Source organism: Bufo gargarizans, chromosome 8 (genome assembly GCF_014858855.1).
Source record: "Bufo gargarizans isolate SCDJY-AF-19 chromosome 8, ASM1485885v1, whole genome shotgun sequence".
NCBI lineage: Eukaryota > Metazoa > Chordata > Amphibia > Anura > Bufonidae > Bufo > Bufo gargarizans.
Window position 1 is genome coordinate 151058306 of NC_058087.1, and position 23280 is coordinate 151081585.

The 23280-nt window shown below is 45.5% G+C and overlaps 1 protein-coding gene across 2 annotated transcripts in view; it reads left to right on the top strand.

The window, feature by feature from the left end:
* The window catches only part of TXNDC11 (thioredoxin domain containing 11), a 68553-nt gene that overhangs the window by 32502 nt on the left and 12771 nt on the right, over positions 1-23280 (top strand). For both annotated transcript variants that reach the window (XM_044304230.1, XM_044304231.1), the window contains exons 8-11: positions 10855-11578; positions 15914-16059; positions 16443-16552; positions 22304-22384. In XM_044304230.1, the coding sequence (XP_044160165.1) occupies positions 10855-11578; positions 15914-16059; positions 16443-16552; positions 22304-22384 (1061 nt within the window). The remainder of the gene's footprint in view (positions 1-10854; positions 11579-15913; positions 16060-16442; positions 16553-22303; positions 22385-23280) is intronic.

Here is a 23280-nt window from a genome sequence, read left to right on the forward strand (position 1 = left end):
AAAAACGAAGAACTCCTTCTTGGTGTTCATGTGATCATCTTTATTTCAATAAAAAGTAAACACAAAAAAAAAAAGAATAGATTGGAGAGGGGAGAGTCTGGTGAGGGCAAGTCCAATTAATAGTGAGTTGCAGTAATCAAGGCTGGAGTGGATCAGGGCAACAATGAGAGTTTTTGTTGTTTCCATAGTGAGAAAGGGGCGGATAATAGAGATGTTTTTGAGGTGCAGGCGACATGAGCGGGAGAGATATTGAATATAGGGGGTGAAAGAATTGCACTTAGTGGCTGGGAGCTGATTTCATGGCGGATATGTTATATTTTCTCTGTGAAGTAGGCGGCTAAGTCTTCAGCAGAGAGGTCTTTGGTGGGTGCCTGAACTTTGGAAAGTGATTGGAAAAGTGTAATTTTTTGGGGGTTGTTGGACAGTGAGGAGAATAGATTAGAGTGGTGAAGTAAGTCTGTTTAGCGAGGTTGAGGGCAGAGTTATAGGTCCGTAGCATGGATTTGTAATGGAGGAAATTCTCGGGTGTGCAAGTTTTCCTCCATAGGCGTTCAGCACTCCTGGAGCAACTCCTGGAGTTTGCGGTGTAAGCGAGGGTTGCTTTAGTCTGTGTTTGAAGATTCTGAGGGTAGGGGGCGCTACTTTGTCCAGGGTGCTTCTTAGGGTGTCATTGTAGTGATTTATAGCCTTATCGGGCAGGAAAGGGAAGAGATTGGGGACAACAATGCATGTAGAGTGTCTGTAAGTGTATGAGGGTCGATGGCCTGTAGGTTTCTGTGCATGTAATGGGTAAGGGGAGTGCTGGGATGGGTGCAGATTTGTGAGAGTGAAGGAGAGGATATTGTGGTCAGAAAGCGGGAGACGAGGGTGATTAAAGTTGGAGATTGAGCAGAGCCGGTAGAAAACAGTCGTGTGTTACCGTCTTTGTGTGTATTGTAAGGGATAGCTCTCTTTCAGGGGGTCACACTCACAGATATCTTCACAGACACCAGGATTTAAGGGCCAAAACAGTTTTATTGCGGCACTTCCGTGTAAACATACAGTTATACAAAATAAACTCCTGCCCATCTGGGCTCTACCTAAACACATAGGTTTCCCTGACTCACCTCTAAGTACCGCTTAGTGTCAGGGTCTCAGGCTCAAAGCCTTAGCAGGTTCTGCTCATCAAGCGTCAGTCCACACCGGGAAGAGATCAGGCTTCGCATGACCTCGTAGCCCCTCAGTCCTCCTGACTGAGACCACACATACTTCCCCCCTCCCCAGACTGACACCCTGGGAGGTGCTTTATGCCGGCCTGATTACAGCAGGCCTCACCTGCGATCACCTTCCTGCTAGGGAAAAACCTGCCCCGGACTGGGGGGTGGATTGGGAGGTCCCACTGCCAAAACCTACCATCGCAATCCAAGTAAAATCCAGCCCTGAATAAATAAAATAGCTCCACCAACTATATTTAGTGAAGCCAGCGTCATTCTGGATTTCACCCACCTCAGCCAGTTGAGTAACCAGGGAGAGATATACCCCTCTTCCGGGACTTTCCCATTCATTTTACAGTTCACATCACCACAGTATACGTATTAGGTATTGCCATGTCCGTAACGATCTGCTCTATAAAAATGTCACATGACCTAACCGCTCAATTTTTTGTTCACCTTGCCCCATAAAGTGTAATAATGAATGATCAAAAAATCATATGTACCCAAAAATGGTACCAATAAAAACTTCTGCTCTTCCTGCAAAAAACGAGTCCCTGCAGGAAGAAAAACGATCAGCAGAAAAAAATGTAAAAAAAAATACGGCGTTCAGAAAATGGAGACACACAAACATTATTATTTTTTTTAATGCTTTATTATGTAAAACTGAAACAGACATATTTGATATCATTGCGTCCGTAACAACCTGCTTTATAGAAATAATAAAAACTGTGCCAAAACAGCCATTTTCTGGTTACCTTGCCTCACAAAAAGTAATATATAGCAATTAAAAGAAGAAAAACTGCTACAAGAGGACATAGTGTTTAAATTAGAGGGGCAAAGGTTTAAAAGTAATATCAGGAAGTATTACTTTACTGAGAGAGTAGTGGATGCATGGAATAGCCTTCCTGCAGAAGTGGTAGCTGCAAATACAGTGAAGGAGTTTTAGGCATGCATGGTATAGGCATAAGGCCATCCTTCATATAAGATAGGGCCAGAGGCTATTCATAGTATTCAGTATATTGGGCAGACTAGATGGGCCAAATGGTTCTCATCTGCCGACACATTCTATGTTTCTATATGTACCCCAAAATAGTACCAATAAAACTGGCACCTGTATCCCCTAGTTTCCAAAATGGGGTCACTTTTTGGGAGTTTCTACTGTACGGGTACATCAGGGGGCTTCAAATGGGACATGGCATCTAAAAACCAGTTCAGCAAAATCTGCCTTCCAAAAACCATATGGCGCTACTTTCCTTCTGTACCCTGCCGTGTGCCTGTACATCAGTTTACGATCACATGTGGGGGTGTTTATGTGAACCGCAGAATCAGGGTAATAAATATAAAGTTTTGTTTGGCTGTTAACCCTTGATGGAAAATCTGCCCAAAAAGTGAAATATAGAAATTTCCATTCCATTTTCCTTTAATTCTTGTGGAACACCTTAAATGGTTAACAAAGTTTGTAAAATCAGTTTTAAGTAACTTGAGTGGTGTAGTTTCTACAATTGGGTTATTTATTGGGGGGTTTCCACTATGTAAGCCCCACAAAGTGACTTCAGAACTGAACTGGTCCTTAAAGTTGACTTTGGAAATTTTCTTAAAAATTTAAAAAATTGCTTCAAAAATTCTAAACCTTCTAACATCCTTAAAAAAAAAAAAATTACATTACCAAAATTATGCCCACATAATGTAGATATATGGGGAATGTTCATATTTTGAGGCATCGCTATCTGTCTTAAAAGCATAGAGATTTAAATTTAGAAAACAGTGAATTTTTTTTTTTTTTTAATAAATAAACTCAATTAACTCAAATTTACCATTGACATGAAGTGAAATTAGTCATGAGAAAACAATCTCTGGCTTGGATAAGTAAAAGCATTCCAAAGTTATCACCACATAAAGTGACACGTCAGATTTGCTAAATAAGGCCTGGTCAGGAAGAGTGTAAATGGCCCGGCCTGGAAGTGGTTAAGCTGTCTGAATGGAGCAGCAGGTCAAGAATTTGCATTGCTGGTCCGTTTTATTCTCTATGGGACTACTGGAGATTTTAAAGCATTGTATTTGGCTATCTCTGGCAGACCGATAGAGACTGTCAGAAGATAGTGATGCTATCCTACGGATTGGGATACTTTTTAATGATGACACAACCCCTTTAAAGGCTATGGACACCTTTTTGGGGGCATTTTTTTTTTATTATTGCATTGTACTCATTTTGAGCTAAAGATAATTTTTTCGATTTGTGACTAATACCGTACCCCGACTGATGTCGGACGTCAACTACGTAGAGCCAGCGAGATACGGTATGGTCACTGGGTACCAAGGCGTGATGTTACGCCGTCCCTGAGGAGCAGGTAAGGACAGCTTGATACAGTGTTCAGACTCCTCCTGTCCACACGGGCACATATAGGCAACAAGCTGAGGGAGCCTTTTTTACTGCCCCAGTGAAACGGCGCTTCCCCAGCCCGGTTATACGGCCACCAGTTTCTTGTTGGATATAAGCCCGGTCCGCTAACGGGATTATATAGGGTGAGAAACCAACCCGCAGTAGCGTATAACTAGGCCAAAACACTGACATGGGGATTTGTGATCGAGATACCAGAACAGCACAAGATTTAAATTATATATTTAACTTTCTTAAGGGCTCACTAGACATAACACAATATACATAGAAAATATATACAGATGGCGTAGTACAAACAGGGTTAAGTAAAACAAAAAGGTCAGTTTACCAGTTATGAGCCCTTTGTGTTGTGATGAGTTCTTAGCTGTAGTCACATGAGAAGCAGTGATGTCAGCAAGTTGCAGGTCCTTCAAAACACATGGCACGATGTGACCTCACTTCAGAGAAAAGACGCGCCCGCTTGCTGCCACAAGCCTTTGACCTGTAGCCGGCCCCTCCCCTCCTGTTCTCTGGGAAGGGTCCACTCCCCCTCTTCTGGGGCTGGCAGCAAATGAGTCACAAAAACGATTCGGGTTCATGACTCCAGAATGTAGCAGGGAGGTGATTCTGGGACCAATGGATCCGCCTGGGTTCCGGCTACCAGTAGAGTCCAAGCATGGTACCGTTATTTTGCACCCCGGGTGCCACTCACAAGGGGGGTGCCATGACTGAGTCACCCCTCCATCCACTTCTGCATGGTGGCTGTAGCGCCCTGCGACGGGGAGGAGCACTGCAGGATGTGGCGGTCACTCAGGCGGACGCTCTCCCGTCTGTTCTCCGGCTTCTGTCTTGTCCGCGCTGCGTGCCGGCTTTCTTAATATAGCCAGCCAATAGCAGAGGCGGAATGCTCCCGGAAGCTGCGCTGATTGGTGGCCGTAGGAGAAGGGGCGGGGTCGCCTCCGGCAGCCGCTGACAGGGTGTTACAGGCTGGAGCTTGGGAATGGAGGGGGAGGAGGTGGCGGGGGCGGGGCCGAGAAGGGGATCGACCATTCACTACAGGAGAAGGGGGTCATTCACTACAAGAGTAGGTGGATAGTGACTACAGGAGGGATCATTCACTACAGGAGGAGGGGGTCATTCACTACAGGAGGAGGGGGTCATTCACTACAGGAGGAGGGGGTCATTCACTACAGGAGGAGGGGGTCATTCACTACAGGAGGAGGGGGTCATTCACTACAGGAGGAGGGGGTCATTTACGGAAGGATCCATTACCAGCGGTCGGACGGAGCCTGAGGCATCATCAAAATGTGAGTAAATAATTGTGTAATTAAGGGGTGTGTGTGTGTGCGTAATTAAGTGGGGGTTTGTAATTAAGGGGGGGGGGTGTAATTAAGGGAGGGGTAAGGTGGGGAGGGGGGGTGTAATTAAGGGGAGAAGAGAGGGGGTGTAATTAAGGGGGTGGGGGTGTAATTAAGGTGGGGAGGGAGGGGGTGTAATTTGTAATAAATATTATTGAAAACTTTCTTGGGCGGGGAGGGGGGTGCCAAACAAAGGGTTCGCCCCGGGTGCCAAATGCTCTAGGTACGCCCCTGGTTAGATGACCAGCACAAAATGAAAATACCAGTCACCCAGCTAGAAAAACGGTTAACCCTTTGTGACATAACTCAATATTTTTAATAAAGACCAATTAAAAATAGGATTTTAGCCCTAAATGAATTTTAGTTCATAAACAAAAATTGCCTCTAAAGGTGTACATAGCCTTTAAAGGCTATGGACACCTGTTTGTGCATTAAAAATCAATGAACCCATATGTTACTGTAATGCAGCACATAATAAAAGTGCATTTGCTTACTGGTATCAGCTTTGCTTCACATGCTCTCAGAAATGCTCTTCTAAGAGATTTACCGATACTCACTGTTCGGAAGTCTCCTGAGACTCTGTGGGCTTTCCTGTTGATTTCACATGCACCAGCACAGCTCTGCTCCACAGCCCCGGCACCACATCCTGTTACACAGCTCATAGCTGCACAGCTGTCAGCCACTTACATATAGGCTGCTGAAACTGGCAAGTAACTTGGTAATAAGATTTGATTCCAATCCACAACATGGCGAGTCTTACAGTATGCTACAGCCTGTAATCAGCAGATCTATTTCTCACTTTCCATTCTGTCCATTATTTGTAGATGCAATAGATATTTCTGATAACATTAAGTGCAGCCCCCTTTTGGTTTTGATATTTTTGGTTGTGCACCCACAATATTGCTTTCTTCTGATAATCTGACGGTTTAATAGGGCCTTTACACTGCGAGATGATTGCTAACAAGCGTTTATATGAACACTTGTTAGCGATCATTGGCCAAAATACCATCCTGTGTAATACAGGCTATATACTACATTGTGTATAGTAAAAAAATGAATCGCTAATGGTGCATTTTCACAGCCTGATAATCGGGCAGATTACCCAGAACTAGAAAACTGTACATATGTGGTATCGCCAGATACAAGTCAGTTTTACCACATAGTGAACGTCGTTAAAAAAAAAAATATATATATATATATATATATATATATATATATATATATATATATATATATATATATATATATATATATATAGCAACTTTTTTTTTTTTTTTTCAAATTCCGCCACCTTTTTGAATTTTTTTTATTATTGTGTTGGAAAGTACTAGTTGTCCGACAAAAAACAAGCCTTAATAAGGTTGCTTACTAGGACGCTGTGTTCGTCGGGCCGCCCGCGAGACTACTGTCCCATATTCATATGTATTAGTAACCTACGATGCTGTGGCCAACTCATGGACCATATGTCTCGGAGAGCATACGGTCGCGTGCATCGGCCCCTAATTCCATTTATTTTAACCGCCCACTGTGTCATCCGTCGTCCCTGCTCACACAGCACACCCAGACCACTGCTGTGTCTCCAATTTACTGATCGCAACCACCATACCCCCCCCCCATCCTCCCTGCTCACACAGCACAGCCCGACCTATGCTGTATCTGTATCTCCCATTTACTGATCGCACCAACACCAAACCCCTCCCTCGCCACCGTCCATCCTCCCTGCTCACACAGCACAGCCCGACCTATGCTGTATCTCCCATTTACTGATCGCACCAACACCAACCCCCCCCCCCCCCCCTCGACGCCCTCAATCCTCCCTGCTCACACAGCACAGCCAGATCTCATCTGTATCAGTGAATGACAGATACACTGCTGATCAGTGAATGAATCTGTCATTAAGGCCTCTTTCACACTACCGTTTTTTGTTTCCGTTTTGCCGGCCGTTTTTTGCGTTCCGTATACCGAACCATTCATTTCAATGGTTCCACAAAAAAAAAAAACTGAATGTACTCCATATGCATTCTGTTTCCATATTTCCGTTTTTCCGTTCTGTTGAAAGATAGAACATGTCCTATTATTTCCCGCAAATCACATTCCGTGGCTCCATTCAAGTCAATAGGTCCGCAAAAAAAAAAGGAACACATACGGAAATGCATCTGTATGTCTTCAGTCTTCCGTATCCGTTCCGTTTTGTCTGAACCATCTATTGAAAATGTTATGCACAGCCCAATTTTTTCTATGTAATTACTGTATATGCCATACGGAAAAACGGAACAGAACAACGAAATGGAAACAGAACTCAAACAAAAAAACGGAGCAACGGATCAGTGAAAAACTGACCGCAAAACACTGAAATAGCCATACGGTAGAGTGAAAGAGGCCTTACTGATACAGCAGTGGTACGGCTGTGCTGTGTGAGCAGGGAGGATTGGCGGGGGGGGGGGGGGGTGGCGTGATCAGTGAATGGTAAATGCAGATACAGCATAGGTCGGGCTGTGCTTTGTGAGCAGGGAGGATGAGTGGGGGGGGGGGGGGGTTTCACCTACCTGAAAAAGCAAGTGCAAAGGGAAGGCGATGGGATGATGGGCAGGGAACGAACGGTCTGTTTGACAACATTATATGTGAAGTGACATGAGTGGCCAGAGCGCTGTCATTAGCATACAATGTGTATGGTAATGACAGCACCGGCCAGTGTGTTAGCACCTGCCAAGGATGTGTTTTACAGCCCCTAATAGTCATGGCAGGACTGGTAATGAAAGTGCAGACGCCTGGGATGTGTATTGGGAGCTGTAAAGCACAACGCAGGTCCGGCTGTGAGTAGCGGGGAGACAGTGCGCGCTCCTGTGTGGAGACAGAAGGAGTTACAAAAAATCCAGAGAGCAGCCTGCTGTGCATAGGAAGCGCAGCAGGCTGTAGAACAAAAAAGAAAGATAAATAGAACCAATTGGAGAAATGATTTTCTCCACAAAATAAATTGTGTAGAAATGTAAATATATATATATTTTTTTTTTACAAAGATACAAAGGTGTCCATAGCCTTCAAATAGGTGTCATGTAATATTACATTTCTCCTGTAGGTGAAATGTAAATGTATGGCTGGTACTGATTTATAACTTTTGGGTTTTCCTAAACCTGTGTTACGGGGATGAGCTGATCACCAGGGTGCTTTCATTGATTAGAGGACATGACCAGTGGCAAAACCTCTATCTAACCTTTATTACTGCAATAAAAACATCGGACACATTAGACTACTTTCACACTGGCGTTTCTGGGTCCGCTTGTGAGATCCGTTTCAGGGCTCTCACAAGTGCCCCAAAACGGATCAGTTTAGCCCCAATGCATTCTGAATGGATAAGGATCCGTTCAGAATGCATCAGTTTGCCTCCATTCAGTCTTCATTCCGCTCTGGAGGAGGACACCAAAACGCTGCCTGACGATGCAGAGCCAAACAGATCCGTCCTGACTTACAATGTAAGTCAACGGGGACGGATCCGTTTTCACTGACACAATATGGTGCAACTGAAAACGATCCGCCTCCCATAGACTTTCAGTGTAAGTCAAAACGGATCCGTTTGCATTATCATGAACAAAACAAAAAATGTTCATGGTAATGCAAACGGATCCGTTCTGAACGGATACAATTGTTTGCATTATAGGTGCGGATCTGTCTGTGCAGATACCAGACGGATCCGCACCTAACGCAGGTGTGAAAGTAGCCTTAGCGGTATTTTTCTGACCTTGAGGTCTTTTGACATGGTGTGTTATGACCCAGACTTAAAAATGCCGTTCCCTTGTTTCCAAAAGCGTATCAGGCGTTTTGTTAGAGTTGCAGAATCCTTTGTTGGCTTTATAGCATCATGCACATTGTGGTTACACAACTTGTTTATCAGCTCATGTGAGCGTCTGAACATGTGAAACGAAAGCCTTTATGGTTCACACCTCTCCCCTCATACTCCTACCTAATACAGTCCTGATCAAAAGTTCAAGACCACTTGGAAAAATGGCAAAAAATCATATTTTACATTGTTGGATCTTAACAAAGTTCCAAGTAGAGCTTCAACATGCAACAAGAAGAAATGAGAGTGAGACAAAAAATGTTTTGAGCATTCAATTAACTGAAAATAACGATTAAACTGAAACAGGCTGTTTTTCAGCTGATCAAAATTTTAGGACCACATGCCTTTTATAAGGCCAAATCTGTGCAAAGATGTGGATTCATTGTCATTTTCTGACAGGTAGTCACACGTTGTGATGGTAAAGGCAAAAAAACTCTCCCTTTTTGAACGTGGTCGGGTTGTTGAACTGCATAAGCAGGGTCTCTCACAGCGCGCCATCGCTGCTGAGGTGGGACGCAGTAAGACAGGCATTTGGAATTTCTTATATGATCCTGAGGGTTATGGAACAAAAAAGTCAAGTGGACGACCCAAGAAAATGTCATCAGCACTGAGCCGGAGGATCCAATTGGCTGTCCGTCAAGACACTGGACGATCATCGACCCAAATTAAGGCCCTTACTGGTGCTGACTGCAGCCCCATAACCATCAGACGGCACCTGAGACTGAAGGGCTTCAAAAACATAAAACGTCTTCAAAGGCCTCGTCTCCTTGAACGCCACAGAACTGCTCGTTTGGACTTTGCAAGAGAGGACAACGCTACAGTACACAATGCCCGCAGGACAGGGGACTTCCTCCAGGAGAATAACATCAGTCTTTTGGACCATCCTGTGTGTTCCCCTGATCTAAATCCAATTGAGAACCTTTGGGGATGGATGGAAAGGGAAGTTTACAAAAATGGACAACAGTTCCAGACAGTAGATGGCCTTCGTGCGGCCTGTCTTCACCACTTGGAGAAATGTTCCCACTCGCCTCATGGAAACGCTTGCATCAAGCATGCCGAAACAAATTTTTGAAGTGATCAACAATAACAGCGGAGCTACTCATTACTGAGTTCATGTTTGGAAGTTGGATTTCTTTTTTTATTTTTATTTCTTTTTTTAGGTGTGGTCCTTAACTTTTGATCAGCTGAAAAACAGCCTGTTTCAGTTTATTCGTTGTTTTCATTAAATTGAATGCTCAAAAAATGTTGTCTCACTCCCATTTCTTCTTGTTGCACGTTGAAGCTCTACTTGGAACCTTGTTAAGATCCAGCCATGCTAAATATGATTTTTTGCGATTTTTCAAGTGGTCTTAAACTTTTGATCAGGACTGTACGTACATAATCGTACAATGTAAAACTACTGTTGCTGCCTGTTTCATCCAAAGTGACATGTACAAAGGCCCTGTTCACACTGCGGTCATGGCTTTCATTTTTTAACAGAGCCATGATGGTTGTGATGAGTTTGTTGCGTATTCCAGTCCTGCTATTGCCAGATTAAAGAAATTTATACTGTTGGTTAAAGTAATAGCACGTCGCTGCAATCGGGTAGATAGGTCTCAACTACGTACTATTATGGTGCTGTGATGGCATGTGTTTTGCGGTCCGCAAATTGCGCATCCGCAATAAAAACGGATGACGTACGTATGGCATCCATTATTCAATTTTTATTATTTTTTTTTATATTTTTTGCGGATCCATTGTAACTATGCCTCTCCTTATAGAACATGTTGTATTATATTTTATTTATTTATTTTGCGCGGCTACAGAATGAATGCGGCTAGCACAGTGTGCTGTCAGCATTTTTTGCGGACCCGTTGAAATGAATGGGTCTGCATCCTATCCGCAAATAACAAATGGAGCAGACACGGAAACAAAATACCTTTGCGTTAATGGAGCCCTAAGGGTACCCTCAGTACTACCATCCACTGATGTAATCTTGTAAGCAAGCTCTAGTAGACATATGACGGGTCTTCATTCTGCTCCTCACAGCTATTTCACGCTACTGTAAAAGAGCAATTCTTTTTAACATGATGTGAAATGTTTGTATTGTAGATCATGGAACTTGCCCTGAAGTATAACAGCTGCACTCGGAGCCCCTACACTAACCAGCAGGAGCAAGAAGACCTGGACCCGGCATCATATAAAGCATCAAAGGCATTCCCTTGTTGTAACACTGTCGTCCTTCCACAGTGGCATCTCCTTTCCAGGGTCCAGAACGTGTGCGTGCTGTGTGTGAACCAGAGCAGACGAGTCCTCCTGCACACAGTCACTGCGCCACGCTGCAACTTTGTGGACCTCACCGCAGCCTTACAGTCATTCTACCTCAAAGAACAATTCTTTCTGAACTTCATGTCGACTGTGAGAGCATGCAGCAACTTTCTCAGCTCCTACAGCCCCTATTTCTTCTATTCTGCATGTTGTCAGAAGGTAAGCAAAGGATTGACCGCTTTCACCACCAGCCAAGACAATGCATCCTTTGCGCTTTCTTCCCAAGGGAAGGTCCCCAATGGGAAGTTGTCACATAAAGTGCCTCATATTGAGGAGAAGGGACAAGTCACTTCCAGCTATCATATAAACAATGACAGTATCACTGGCCTCAGGTGCAGGACCAACAAGACCTTAAATATGTATCTTCTGGACTCCAATTTATCCTGGTTGTATGCAGAGAGACTGGGAGCTTCTGGACGGGAGAGGAAGTTTGCTGCTATCATTGATTTGAAAGAAGAGCTTCATTATATCGTAGACCAGAGCCAGCCTCTCATCGGACCTACATTAGGTATGCTCATGATCCCTAGTGGTACCTCCAGACAGAAAGCACCGGATACACACAAACTGCTTAAAGGGCTTCGATCACCCCCCAAAAGTCATTTTTAACCTAATTAAAATCCTTTTTATAGTGCAATATTTTTTTTAGTTTATTTTTTTATTTTTTCCAATATATAGTGCTCTTACATTTTTCTGTGACTTAGCTTCTTTAAAAAACGCACTTTTATAATATTTTAATTACCTGGCTACCAGCAAGTAGGGCGGTAACTTGCTGGTAGCCGCCGCATCCTCCTTTCAAAAAAACACCCCCTCCTCCTGTTGATTGACAGGGACAGCGAGAACTCTCCTCTGCTTTCCAAATATCTGCGCTGTACCGGTCTTCAGTCGGCGCAGGCACACTGAGAGGAGGCCACTTGCTCGGCCGCTCCTTCCTCAGTGCGCCGATGACGTCACATCTACACCCGGCGCAGGCGCACTAAGGAAGGAGCGGCCGAGCGAGCGTCCTCCTCTCGGTGCGCCTGCGCCGACTATGGTACGGAGCAGGCGCGAGATTTAGAAGGCAGACAGGGCTAGCCAGAGGAGGAGAGCGCTCGCTGGCCCTGTCAATCAACAGGAGGAGGGGGGGGGGGGGGGTATTTTGTGTTTGAGGATGCGTCGGCTACCAGCAAGTAACCGCCCTACTTGCTGGTAGCGAGGCAATTAACATATTATTAAAGTGCGGTTTTTAAAGAAACTAGACAACAGAAAAGGGTAAGAGCACTATATATTGGATAATCACACTATAATGATTTTAATTGGCCCAAAAATGAAAAATGAACTTTTGGGGTGACAGAAGCACTTTAAGGCTGTCCTTGCATGTGAGAGATTTTCTAGACCAGGGATCAGCAACCTCCGGCACTCCAGCTGTTGTGAAACTACAACTCCCAGCAAGCTCCATTCACTTCTATGGGAGTTTTAAGAAAACAGCCAGGCAAGTGTGCATGCTGGGAGTTGCAGTTTCACCACACCTGGAGTGCCGGAGGTTGCTGATCCCTGTTCTATTCTCAAAGGCTAGCAGACCCTTACTTAAATGGGTTATCCAGGAAAACATATTTATGACTTAACCTCAGGATAAGTCATCGGTATCAAATCTGCGGGGGACCAACACCTGGGACCCCCACCGGTCAGCTGTTCTTGAGCGCTGTAGCCTCTTCCTGGGCCAGTGACATCACGGTACATCAGTCACATGACCTAGTTGCAGCTCATCCCCATTAAAGTCAATACCAAGCACCTCCACTATACGATGTACGGGGCTGTCCTTGGAAAGCCGCCAGCTGCCTGCATCGCTCACCAGAGCTCCGGAGAGTGCGGCGCCCTGAAGCAGCTGATTGCCGGGGATGCCGGGACTCGGACCCACACTAATGTGATAATTATGACCTACCCTGAGGATAAGTCATCATTATCTTGTCCAGGATAACCCCTTTAATAACTTCTGTGTATCTGACATGTACATACTGAAGTAATCACTTAAGTTCTGGTTATGTGGTCGTGTGTCCAGTACAACACCTCCGTGAGCTGCCATGGTAAACGGATGATCACAGCACCAGTGTAAGTGTGTGCAGAAGCTAGACATTTTCCCTGCTATTCTTGTGGTCAGAGATTCCTTTTTAACCAGAAGAATACTTCACGTATGTAATTATATATAATATTTATTTTATTTTATTTTTTCATTAAAGGGAACCTGTCATTTTATGCTGAACTCACCGAGGACAGCATAAAGTAGTTATACTAAGTTTTGATTACATGCAATTAAAGTAGTCAGGTGCTGGGTTGGAAAATGTAGAATATTTTTTGTAGGACAATCCCTTTAATGGTAAAATAAGAGGAAATATTAATTTTAATTGTGGGGCGTTTATATCCAGTGTAAGGTGCTGATCTATGGACCAGTCACAGATGTCACACTATGAGACGTGACCTTTAATAGCAATAACTAAAATAAGCCCCATAAACATATGGATACAGTAATTTGGATATAGTGCAGTTGATAAAGTTAACTATCAACCCCTATACATCATAAAACTGGCTTCAAAAAGTTTGCTGTGTGCCCAGCTTGTGCAATTTTTTTTGTTTTTTACTTTTTTGAGGTTTTGCTCCATACTCGCCACCTTTCCAAAAAGTGGGTAATATGGAGTCAGCCTGCCTCCATGACTTCAAGGCTCAGAATAAGCAGGAATTCAAATCAATGAATAACAAGTTTTACCGAATCTTTTCCATCAAAACTATCCATCAATCTGCTCAGCTCCTCCTGCTCTCTACCACCATGTTCAGTATGACAGGTTCCCTTTAACTATGTGGTCCCTCAAGTTACAATATTCACATTAGGGCCGCAGGAAACGATTATTTGATAAATCGAGTATTCTATTGATTATTTTATGCCATCCGCTCCGCCCCCCCCCGTGCCATCCGCTCCGTCCCCGTGCCTTCAGGTCCGTGTGTGTCCCCTCCCCCCAGTGCCATCAATAGCAAGCACTTCACTCTCGCTCCGTGGTCACATGAGACAAATGAATCCTCGATGCAAAAAATTTGCATTGAGGATTTTTGGGTGTCAAATTACTCGATTCAATTAAGTAATAGTTTGAGCCCTAATTCACATGCTGTGTCCGATTTGCAAACCGCGAACTGTGGATCTGCAAAACATGGACTGCGGCCGTGAGCACCCCTCATTGCCAAAAATAGGACAGGTGCTATCTTTTGCTGCACGGACACAGAGGGCCTTCAACCACACGTGCAGCTTAGGCTACTTTCACATTAGTGTTTTCAATTCCGCTATTGAGATCCGTCATAGGATTTTAACAGCAGAATAAAACGCTTCAGTTTTGTCTCCTTTCATTGTCAATGGGGACAAAGCTGAACTGAACGAAACGGAATGCACCAAAATGCAAGCAGCGTTTTTCTGTCCGCGATGTGAATCGCGATGTGCATCTGAGCAAGATGGATGCCTCCTGGCACACAATGTAAGTGAATAGGGACAGATCTGTTTTCTCTGACTCAATAGAAAACTGATCTGTTATTGACTTTCAATGATGTTCATGACGGACCCGTCATGGCTATAGAAGACACAATACAACCGGATCCGTTCATGACAGATGCATGCGGTTATATTATGGTAACGGAAGCATTTTTGCAGATCCATGACGGATCCGCAAAAAACGCTAATGTGATAGCAGCCTCATCAGTGGTGCCTGACGGATTGTATGTTATCTAGTTCCTAGTTATGATAGAAACCTAGAATGTGTCGGCAGATAAGAACCATTTGGCCCATCTGGTCTGCCCAATATACTGAATACTATGAATAGCCGCTGGCCCTATCTTATATGAAGGATGGCCTTATGCCTATCCCATGCATGCTTAAACTCCTTCACTGTATTTGCAGCTACCACTTCTGCAGGAAGGCTATTCCATGCATCCACTACTCTCTCAGTAAAGTAATACTTCCTGATTATTACTTTTAAACCTTTGCCCCTCTAATTTAACACACTGTCCTCTTGTAGCAGTTTTTCTTCTTTTAAATATTCTCTCCTCTTTTACCTTGTTGATTCCCTTTATGTATTTAAAAGTTTCTATCATATCCCCTCTGTCTCGTCTTTCTTCCAAGCTATACATGTTAAGATCCTTTAATCTTTCCTGGTAAGTTTTATCCTGCAATCCATGTACCAGTTTAGTAGCTCTTCTCTGAACTCTCTCCAAAGGATCAATATCCTTCTGGAGATATGGTCTCCAGTACTGAGCACAATACTCCAAATGAGGTCTCACTAGTGCTCTGTAGAGCGGCATGAGCACCTCCCTCTTTCTACTGGTAATGCCTCTCCCTATACACCCAAGCATTCTGCTAGCATTTCCTGCTGCTCTATGACATTGTCTGCCTACCTTTAAGTCTTCTGAATGATGAACCAGTAAATATTGTATCCTGACGCCATTTGTAACTTGGAGGACTACTTTGTGCATCCTGTACAGGGAATTTTAAAAAAAAATTCTGCTGCATTCTTGTGGATATAGCAGAATATGTTTGGTCAGAATACGCCTTTAGGGACATTATTTGCTCCGCTTTTTCAGGAGCCATGCTGTATGTGTCAGATTCATCTTGATCAGGTTTCAGTCCAAACCAGGGTTTTGTCAGCATCCAGAAATCTGTTCTGCGGCCCTGCAAATATATAGAGCATATCCTATTCATGTCTGTTTTGCAGACAATAATAGGATTTTTCTCTAGACATGGGGGCAGCATGCAGACCGCAAAACACCGATGGCCACGTGCATGAGGCTTTACACAGCTATCTTGTAACATTATAATACTATCTTAACTTTTCAGAGGTTTTCATCCAGAACTTCAGCAAAGTTTACAGCCCACTGAGGAGACATCTGGCCGGTGACCCTGCACAGAGCACGCTCAGACCCCAGCTAATTACTGAAGTAACCACTACTACCTTTCGTCACGTTGTATTGGACAGCGGAAAGGTTTGTGTTTTGCCTGTGTGATGCGTGCACCACGGTGCTGCGTGCAGGGCTTATCTTCTGCATTCTTCACATAATAACCTGGTTTAGCTCCTGCATACTCCGGCCGGTGGGGTTTCTGCTCAATGAGCCTTTCACACTTTCTGCTTCCAGCAATGAGCTCATGAAAGGAATATTGTCTGCCGGCGGTTGGCGGGACGACAGTTATATACTGGTCTTCTGTTCCGGGCAGTTTGTGTCATGTATGAAACCAACCAACCAGAAACCGGCTACATTCAAAAATGATTTCTGAGGCTTTTAAATAAGATGTGTAGACTTTGTGGGGTCGTTTCTGGGTTCATCTAGAGTCATGACACCATGTCTAACCACACTTCTCTCTTTGACAGGATGTCTTGTTGCTGTTCTATACAAGCTGGTGTGGTTTTTGCGCCACGCTGAATCATATTTTCATCCGAGTCACCCAGCTGCTGTCTACAGACAGTCTCATTGTAACTAGGTAAGATTAATACTACGCCATAAACGGAGCCTGGCAGTGATATCTCGGATGTTTGCAAGAAGATGGACCATTAACTGAGCAGTTGTCGTCGGTAGCCTGGCAGCCAAATTCAGGAGAATTGCCACAAACAGAATGACTGGCATTATATTACCCACTGCAGTAAATTGGCTTTCATCATGATTGGTTTTTCGTTTTGATAAATGAGACCCAGTTGCAGATCATTTCTAGTCATTCAGAGAATTCTTATGAAAAGCCATATTTTTGATTGTAGCATTACATTGTACATAGTTTTTGCATCCCTTTATAAAAAGTAAGTAAATCCAAGATTTCAAGGGGTTATCCGAGACTAAAAAAATGCTCCCCCATATGCCCGGGCCCCTCACACTGATTCTACTTACCTGGCATATTTTTTAGTCTGATAACCCCTTTGAGTGTTTATGGTATATCTAGACATGCCTGGTAGGTGTAAGACACTGCACCTGTCGAGGAGACACCTATTAGGAGAAGATCCATGGACATTTGGTCACCACTTCCCGGCTGCTGCACCCTCCGTAAAGTCTTTTTACTTTGTTACTCCCATAGACCTCAATAGGGAGCTCACTCGGTGCACAACCACCTCTTACTCTGTAGAGTGCAGTGGCCAGGGATCGGTGAGCGGGAGTCACAGGACTTTCTCCTGAGGCGATTGTCCCAAAGGTAAAACCCACATCAGACATTTGACACATCCTGCGTCTATAACTGTATAGCCTAATGTGCAAGACATAGACATCCTCCTGACACCCTGGGATGTTTGTAATGCAGAATATTTCCGAGGTTGTCATTCATTTTAGTGAAAGGAACAGTCTGGCAGAAACCACTATAAAAATGTGGTAACACAATAAATTCTATCTGATCATTTAGAAGTTAGAGCAGTTATCAGTCTGGACGTATAGAGCAGATTAACTGATGCCATCTAAGATTTAGGCAAAGTAAACTAGTGGCTTAGCTGGATGATACATTTGGTGCATCTCTAGGCACTTTTACTTAACTTTACGCCAATTTTTATGTTGATGCTCTTTAAGGGCCTCTGTCAGCAGATTTGCACCTGCTACATGTGCGCTTGGCAGCTGAAGGCATCTGAAGGCTATTGCTGAGAAAAATTATGTTATAATATATGCAAATGAACCTCTAGGAGCAACAGAGGCGCTGCCATTACACCTAGAGGTGTCATTACATGTAGACATGATGACACCTGGTCCTGACTTCTCCTAAAGTCAATCAAAGTGCAGAGGGCACAGCAGTTGCAGAGAGAGCGGAGCCTCTAGGTGTAATGGCAACGCCCCTGTTGCTCCTAGAGGCTCATTTGCATATATGAAATCTTCATTTTTCTCAGCAATGCAGGCACATATGAACATGGGACCAACTCGGATGTCTTCAGCTGCCAAGTGCACATGTAACAGGCCAGCCAGTGTCATAGGTAATTTTCTGACAGATGCCCTTTAAGCCATGCTCTTTCCTGCTTAACTAGTGTACCTTTATTAGAAATTTTCCCTGTCCGCCGCGTCATTATCAGACTTTTACCAGTAATGATCCCTTCATGCGTCACATGAGGTGAGCGCAGTTATCAGACACTCTTCTATTCTTCTATCCCCTAGGCACGTCTAGGGTTGGGCGATATACCGGTATCACGATATACCGCGGTATTAAAATAACTGCGATATGGCGATATCGCCGTTTCCTAAATATCGCGGTATTTCGTGACGTCATAGAAGCGGTCATGTTCGCTGACCGCTTCTAAATCCGCGGCCGCCCGCCCCAGCGTGAAGTACCGTATGGCACATTTACAGAGTACTTGTACGCTTGCGGCGGCGCTCTTATCCATTCGGCCGGCGTGAGGGAGGGAAGGAATACTGTGACTCGCATTCCCGGCACCCGACCTCTGAGAGGACTCTGTGATCCGCGCAATTAATCCCAGCGCGGTGATCACAGCGTCCTCTCAGAGGTCGGGTGCCGGGAATGTTCTTAAGTGCCTGCATTGGTGGCAGCAGTGGGCAGTTCCGATCGGAGCCCCAGCAGTGTAATGCTGGGGCTCCGATCGGTTACCATGGCAGCCAGGAAGCTACTGAAGCCCTGGCTGCTATGGTATGTTAGTGAGCGGCATTATACTCACGTGCGCAGTGGCCGCCGGGCGCTGCTTTTTCTCATAGGTCTGTGCGGCGCATTGCTAATGCTATAAGCATTAGCAATGCGCCGCACAGACAGAAGAAGGAGCGCCCGGCGTCCACGGCGCACGTGAGTATAATGCTGCTTACTAACATACCATAGCAGCCAGGGCTTCAGTAGCTTCCTGGCTGCCATGGTAACCGATCGGAGCCCCAGCATTACACTGCTGGGACTCCGATCAGAACTGCCCACTGCCACCAATGATGGGGGGACGACCCTGTGGCCTCCAAAGATTAATATTGGGGAGGGAGGAGGGGGGGCCCACTGCCACCAATAATGGGGGGACGACCCTGTGGCCTCCAATGATTAATACTGGGGAGGGAGGGGGGCCCACTGCCACCAATGATGGGAGGGGGACCCTGTGGCCACTGCCATCAATGATTAATACAATTAACGTCTCCTTGTGGCTGCCCCCATACAGTGTAACGTCTCCTTGTGGCTGCCCCCATACAGTGTAACGTCTCCTTGTGGCTGCCCCCATACAGTGTAACGTCTCCTTGTGGCTGCCCCCATACAGTGTAACGTCTCCTTGTGGCTGCCCCCATACAGTGTAACGTCTCCTTGTGGCTGCCCCCATACAGTGCCTTGTGGCTGCCCCCATACAGTGTAACGTCTCCTTGTGGCTGCCCCCATACAGTGTAACGTCTCCTTGTGGCTGCCCCCATACAGTGTAACGCCTCCTTGTGGCTGCCCCCATACAGTGTAACGCCTCCTTGTGGCTGCCCCCATACAGTGTAACGCCTCCTTGTGGCTGCCCCCATACAGTGTAACGCCTCCTTGTGGCTGCCCCCATACAGTGTAACGCCTCCTTGTGGCTGCCCCCATACAGTGTAACGCCTCCTTGTGGCTGCCCCCATACAGTGTAACGCCTCCTTGTGGCTGCCCCCATACAGTGTAACGCCTCCTTGTGGCTGCCCCCATACAGTGTAACGCCTCCTTGTGGCTGCCCCCATACAGTGTAACGCCTCCTTGTGGCTGCCCCCATACAGTGTAACGCCTCCTTGTGGCTGCCCCCATACAGTGTAACGCCTCCTTGTGGCTGCCCCCATACAGTGTAACGCCTCCTTGTGGCTGCCCCCATACAGTGTAACGCCTCCTTGTGGCCGCCTGGCTGCCCCCAAACAGTGTAACGTCTCCTTGTGGCCGCCTGGCTGCCCCCAAACAGTGTAACGTCTCCTTGTGGCCCCCTGGCTGCCCCCATACAGTGTAACGTCTCCTTGTGGCCCCCTGGCTGCCCCCATACAGTGTAACGTCTCCTTGTGGCCCCAAGTGTTTTTTTCTTCTAAATGGGCATTTATCGCGATATATATTATCGCTATAAATTTCTTAATATCGTTATCGTGGGTATATTTTTGATATCGTCCAACCCTAGGCACGTCACCTAACTGCAGCTCCTGGCGAGTACCATGTTCTGACCTTCCCCTAGTTGCATCACTGTGCTGGCTATCCTCTGTGGCCACCTCACCTGAGAGCAGGGGCGGACTGGGAACTTAAAGGGCCCTGGAAAAAAATACTAAAAGTGGCCCCATTTTGTAGTTGGGTCCAAATTGATGGAATGCAGGGCCATTAATACTATATTGTGGCATATTATACCACCCCCACAGAACCAAATACTGTGCATCACAAAATATCCCCCCAAAAACGTCCACTGGCCGGCCCTGGGCATCGGCCCACCGGGAAATTTCCCTGTAAGGTCTATGGCCCTGCCTGAGAGCAGCTCTCCAGAGCTAATATAAGGTGCCTGGCTGGGAAAAGTAATGGCACTTGCACCTATGAAACGGGCCAATGAGAAAAATGTCCATTTCTCAGATCACACGGCTATTGAGATGTAAGAATATAAAGTTTGATACTGTATACTTGATTTGCATCTCAGTAGTTGCATATGTTAGAACATGTTATCGGGAGGCAGGCAGTGTGTCTGATAACTGCGGTCACCTTATGTGTGGTGCACGAAGGGGGCACTACTAGTAGGGGTCTGACAATTTGGGGGGGGGCAAAGGGGCCCGGCTTGGACTTTATGGAACAGAGCCAAACCATTTTGGTCACATGCTTCGATGATGACTGGGCATAGAAGGGAGTGCAGTTTCCTTCGATGTTGAGAAGAAAGGAATTACTGAACTTCTGGTCCAAGGGGAAGGTGAAAGATGACATGGAAGACTTGTAAAGTTCTAAAAAGGGCACATTAGTGAAATGCATGTCATGCAGGTGCTTGCAAATGTGCCATTATTTTTACTTGATGGAATACCCATTTAACCTAATAAATCGCCCTCTGTCTCTTAGTTAGGCCTCATGCACACTGCCGTGTTTCACGGCCGTATGCGGGCCGTGGAACCGCGGCCTGGATCCCTCCTGAGAGCAGGAGCGCACGGTGTCACTGGTTGCTATGACGCCGTGCGCTCCCTGCTGCCGGCACAGTACAGTAATACACTGGTACGATCTATACCAGTGTATTACTGTACTGTGCCGGCAGCAGGGAGCGCACGGCGTCATAGCAACCAGTGACGCCGTGCGCTCCTGCTCTCAGGAGGGATCCAGGCCGCGGTTCCACGGCCCGCATACGGCTGTGAAACACGGCAGTGTGCATGAGGCCTTAGAGAGATTGACTTTTTTTTTTTTTTTCTTGGCAAGTGACACTTAATGTTGCCATATCTTCTCCTCGACAGATAATAAAACCTATAGCTTTGTATCCTGTTTTTCATTTTTTTATTTTTATTTTTTTAGTATATAGAAACCTACTTATCAAACTTTGTTCTAACTGCTGGTTTATTACTATTTTTATATAAAGCAGAAGTAACAGCTCACGATCCTTTCTCACGCTGCACGGGAAGGGGCAATCCCCAAATCTAATCCAGCAAAAAAAGGTCCCAGCAGACATTCTTGATTTCAATCAGTTATATTCTTTTATTGTAACTACAAAATAACAGGACGCGTTTCGGCCCGTCCAGCCTTTCTCAACTGCATGATGATGAAAACCTGATCAGGTTTTTATTGTCATCATGCAGTTGAGAAAGACTGGACGGGCTGAAACGCGTTCTGTTATTATTTTGTAGTTACAATAAAAGAATATTTACTATTTTTATGTCATGAGAAAAAAAACTTCATATCCTCACGCTAGGACATTAAAGAGGACCTTTCATCGGTCCAAACATTGTGAACTAAGTATCATGGAAGGAAACTGACTTATACAGCGGCGCCCAGGGATCTCACTGCACTTACTATAACCAAGTCCCCGAACATACCGGAGGGCATAACAGGAGACGGAGCGGCGCCCTGGGATAATAGTAAGTGCAGTGAGATCCCTGGGCGCCGCTGTATATGTCATGATACTTAGTTCACAATGTTTGGACTGATGAAAGGTCCTCTTTAATATCAGATGTTTGGAGGCCAGCTACCTGCACCCCCACCAATCATCTGTTCCTGGTGTGGAGGCACAGTATTTGGAGCCCGGAAAACCCCATCATTTCTGGCTGGCTTATACCTGTTGATAAGATCATAAACAATATATATGGTAAATTATAATAAAATAATCTTTTACTTGACTCTTTTCAGAATAAATATTGCACAGAATGATCTCCCATGGGAGTTTATGGTGGACCGCGTTCCCACTATTATGCTGTTCCCTCAGAATAGGTAAGTTGTGTGGATTTTAGACTCCAACATTGTTTTATTTCCTGTAACAAGAACTGACATACTGAATTTGGTATGGGTTTCTGTTGTATTGATCACCCATACCCACATTATGATTACATCACTTAAAGGGCTTTTTTGCTTACTTATAATCCCTACACTGCAATTTCTGCATACATAATCTAATTAATCATTTTGGTCCAGTAGATTTTGTTTAAAACATGCTTTTAAAATATGCAAATGACCTTGCTACCAGCAAGTAGGGCGGCTACTTGCTGGTAGCAGCCGCATCCTCCGATCCTAAAGACGCCTCCTCCGCATTGTAATTGACAGGGCCAGGGAACGGAATCGTTCTCTCCTGGCCCTGCCTGTTTGCATTCAAAATCTGGCGCCTGCGCCGCGGCCGTCCCTGTCTTCAATCGGCGCAGGCGCACTGAGAGGCGGCCGCTCTATCCTCAATGCGCTTGCGCCGATGATACACCCGGTGCAGGCGCATTGAGGATGGAGCGGCCGCCTCTCAGTGCGCCTGCGCCGATTGAAGACAGGGACGGCTGCGGCGCAGGCGCCAGATTTTGAATGCAAACAGGCAGGGCCAGCAGAGAAAGATTCCGTTCCCTGGCCCTGTCAATCACAATGCGGAGGGGGCGTCTGGGGAGCCAGGTAAGTACATTCAGCGTGGGGGGCCTGGCATATGGGGGATAACCCCTTTTAAAGGGAATCTGTCAGCTCTAAACTGCCCCCCCCCCCCAAACTAGAGTAAGAGGTGACACTGAGTCTGCTTGTGTTAATGTCCCCTTCATACTCTTGAGTTCTCATGATGTGCTCCCACAAACCTGCAGTAAAATGCATTGAAAGGACTCCTGAGCTCACGCACGTAATGGAGGAGTCCTCTCAATGCA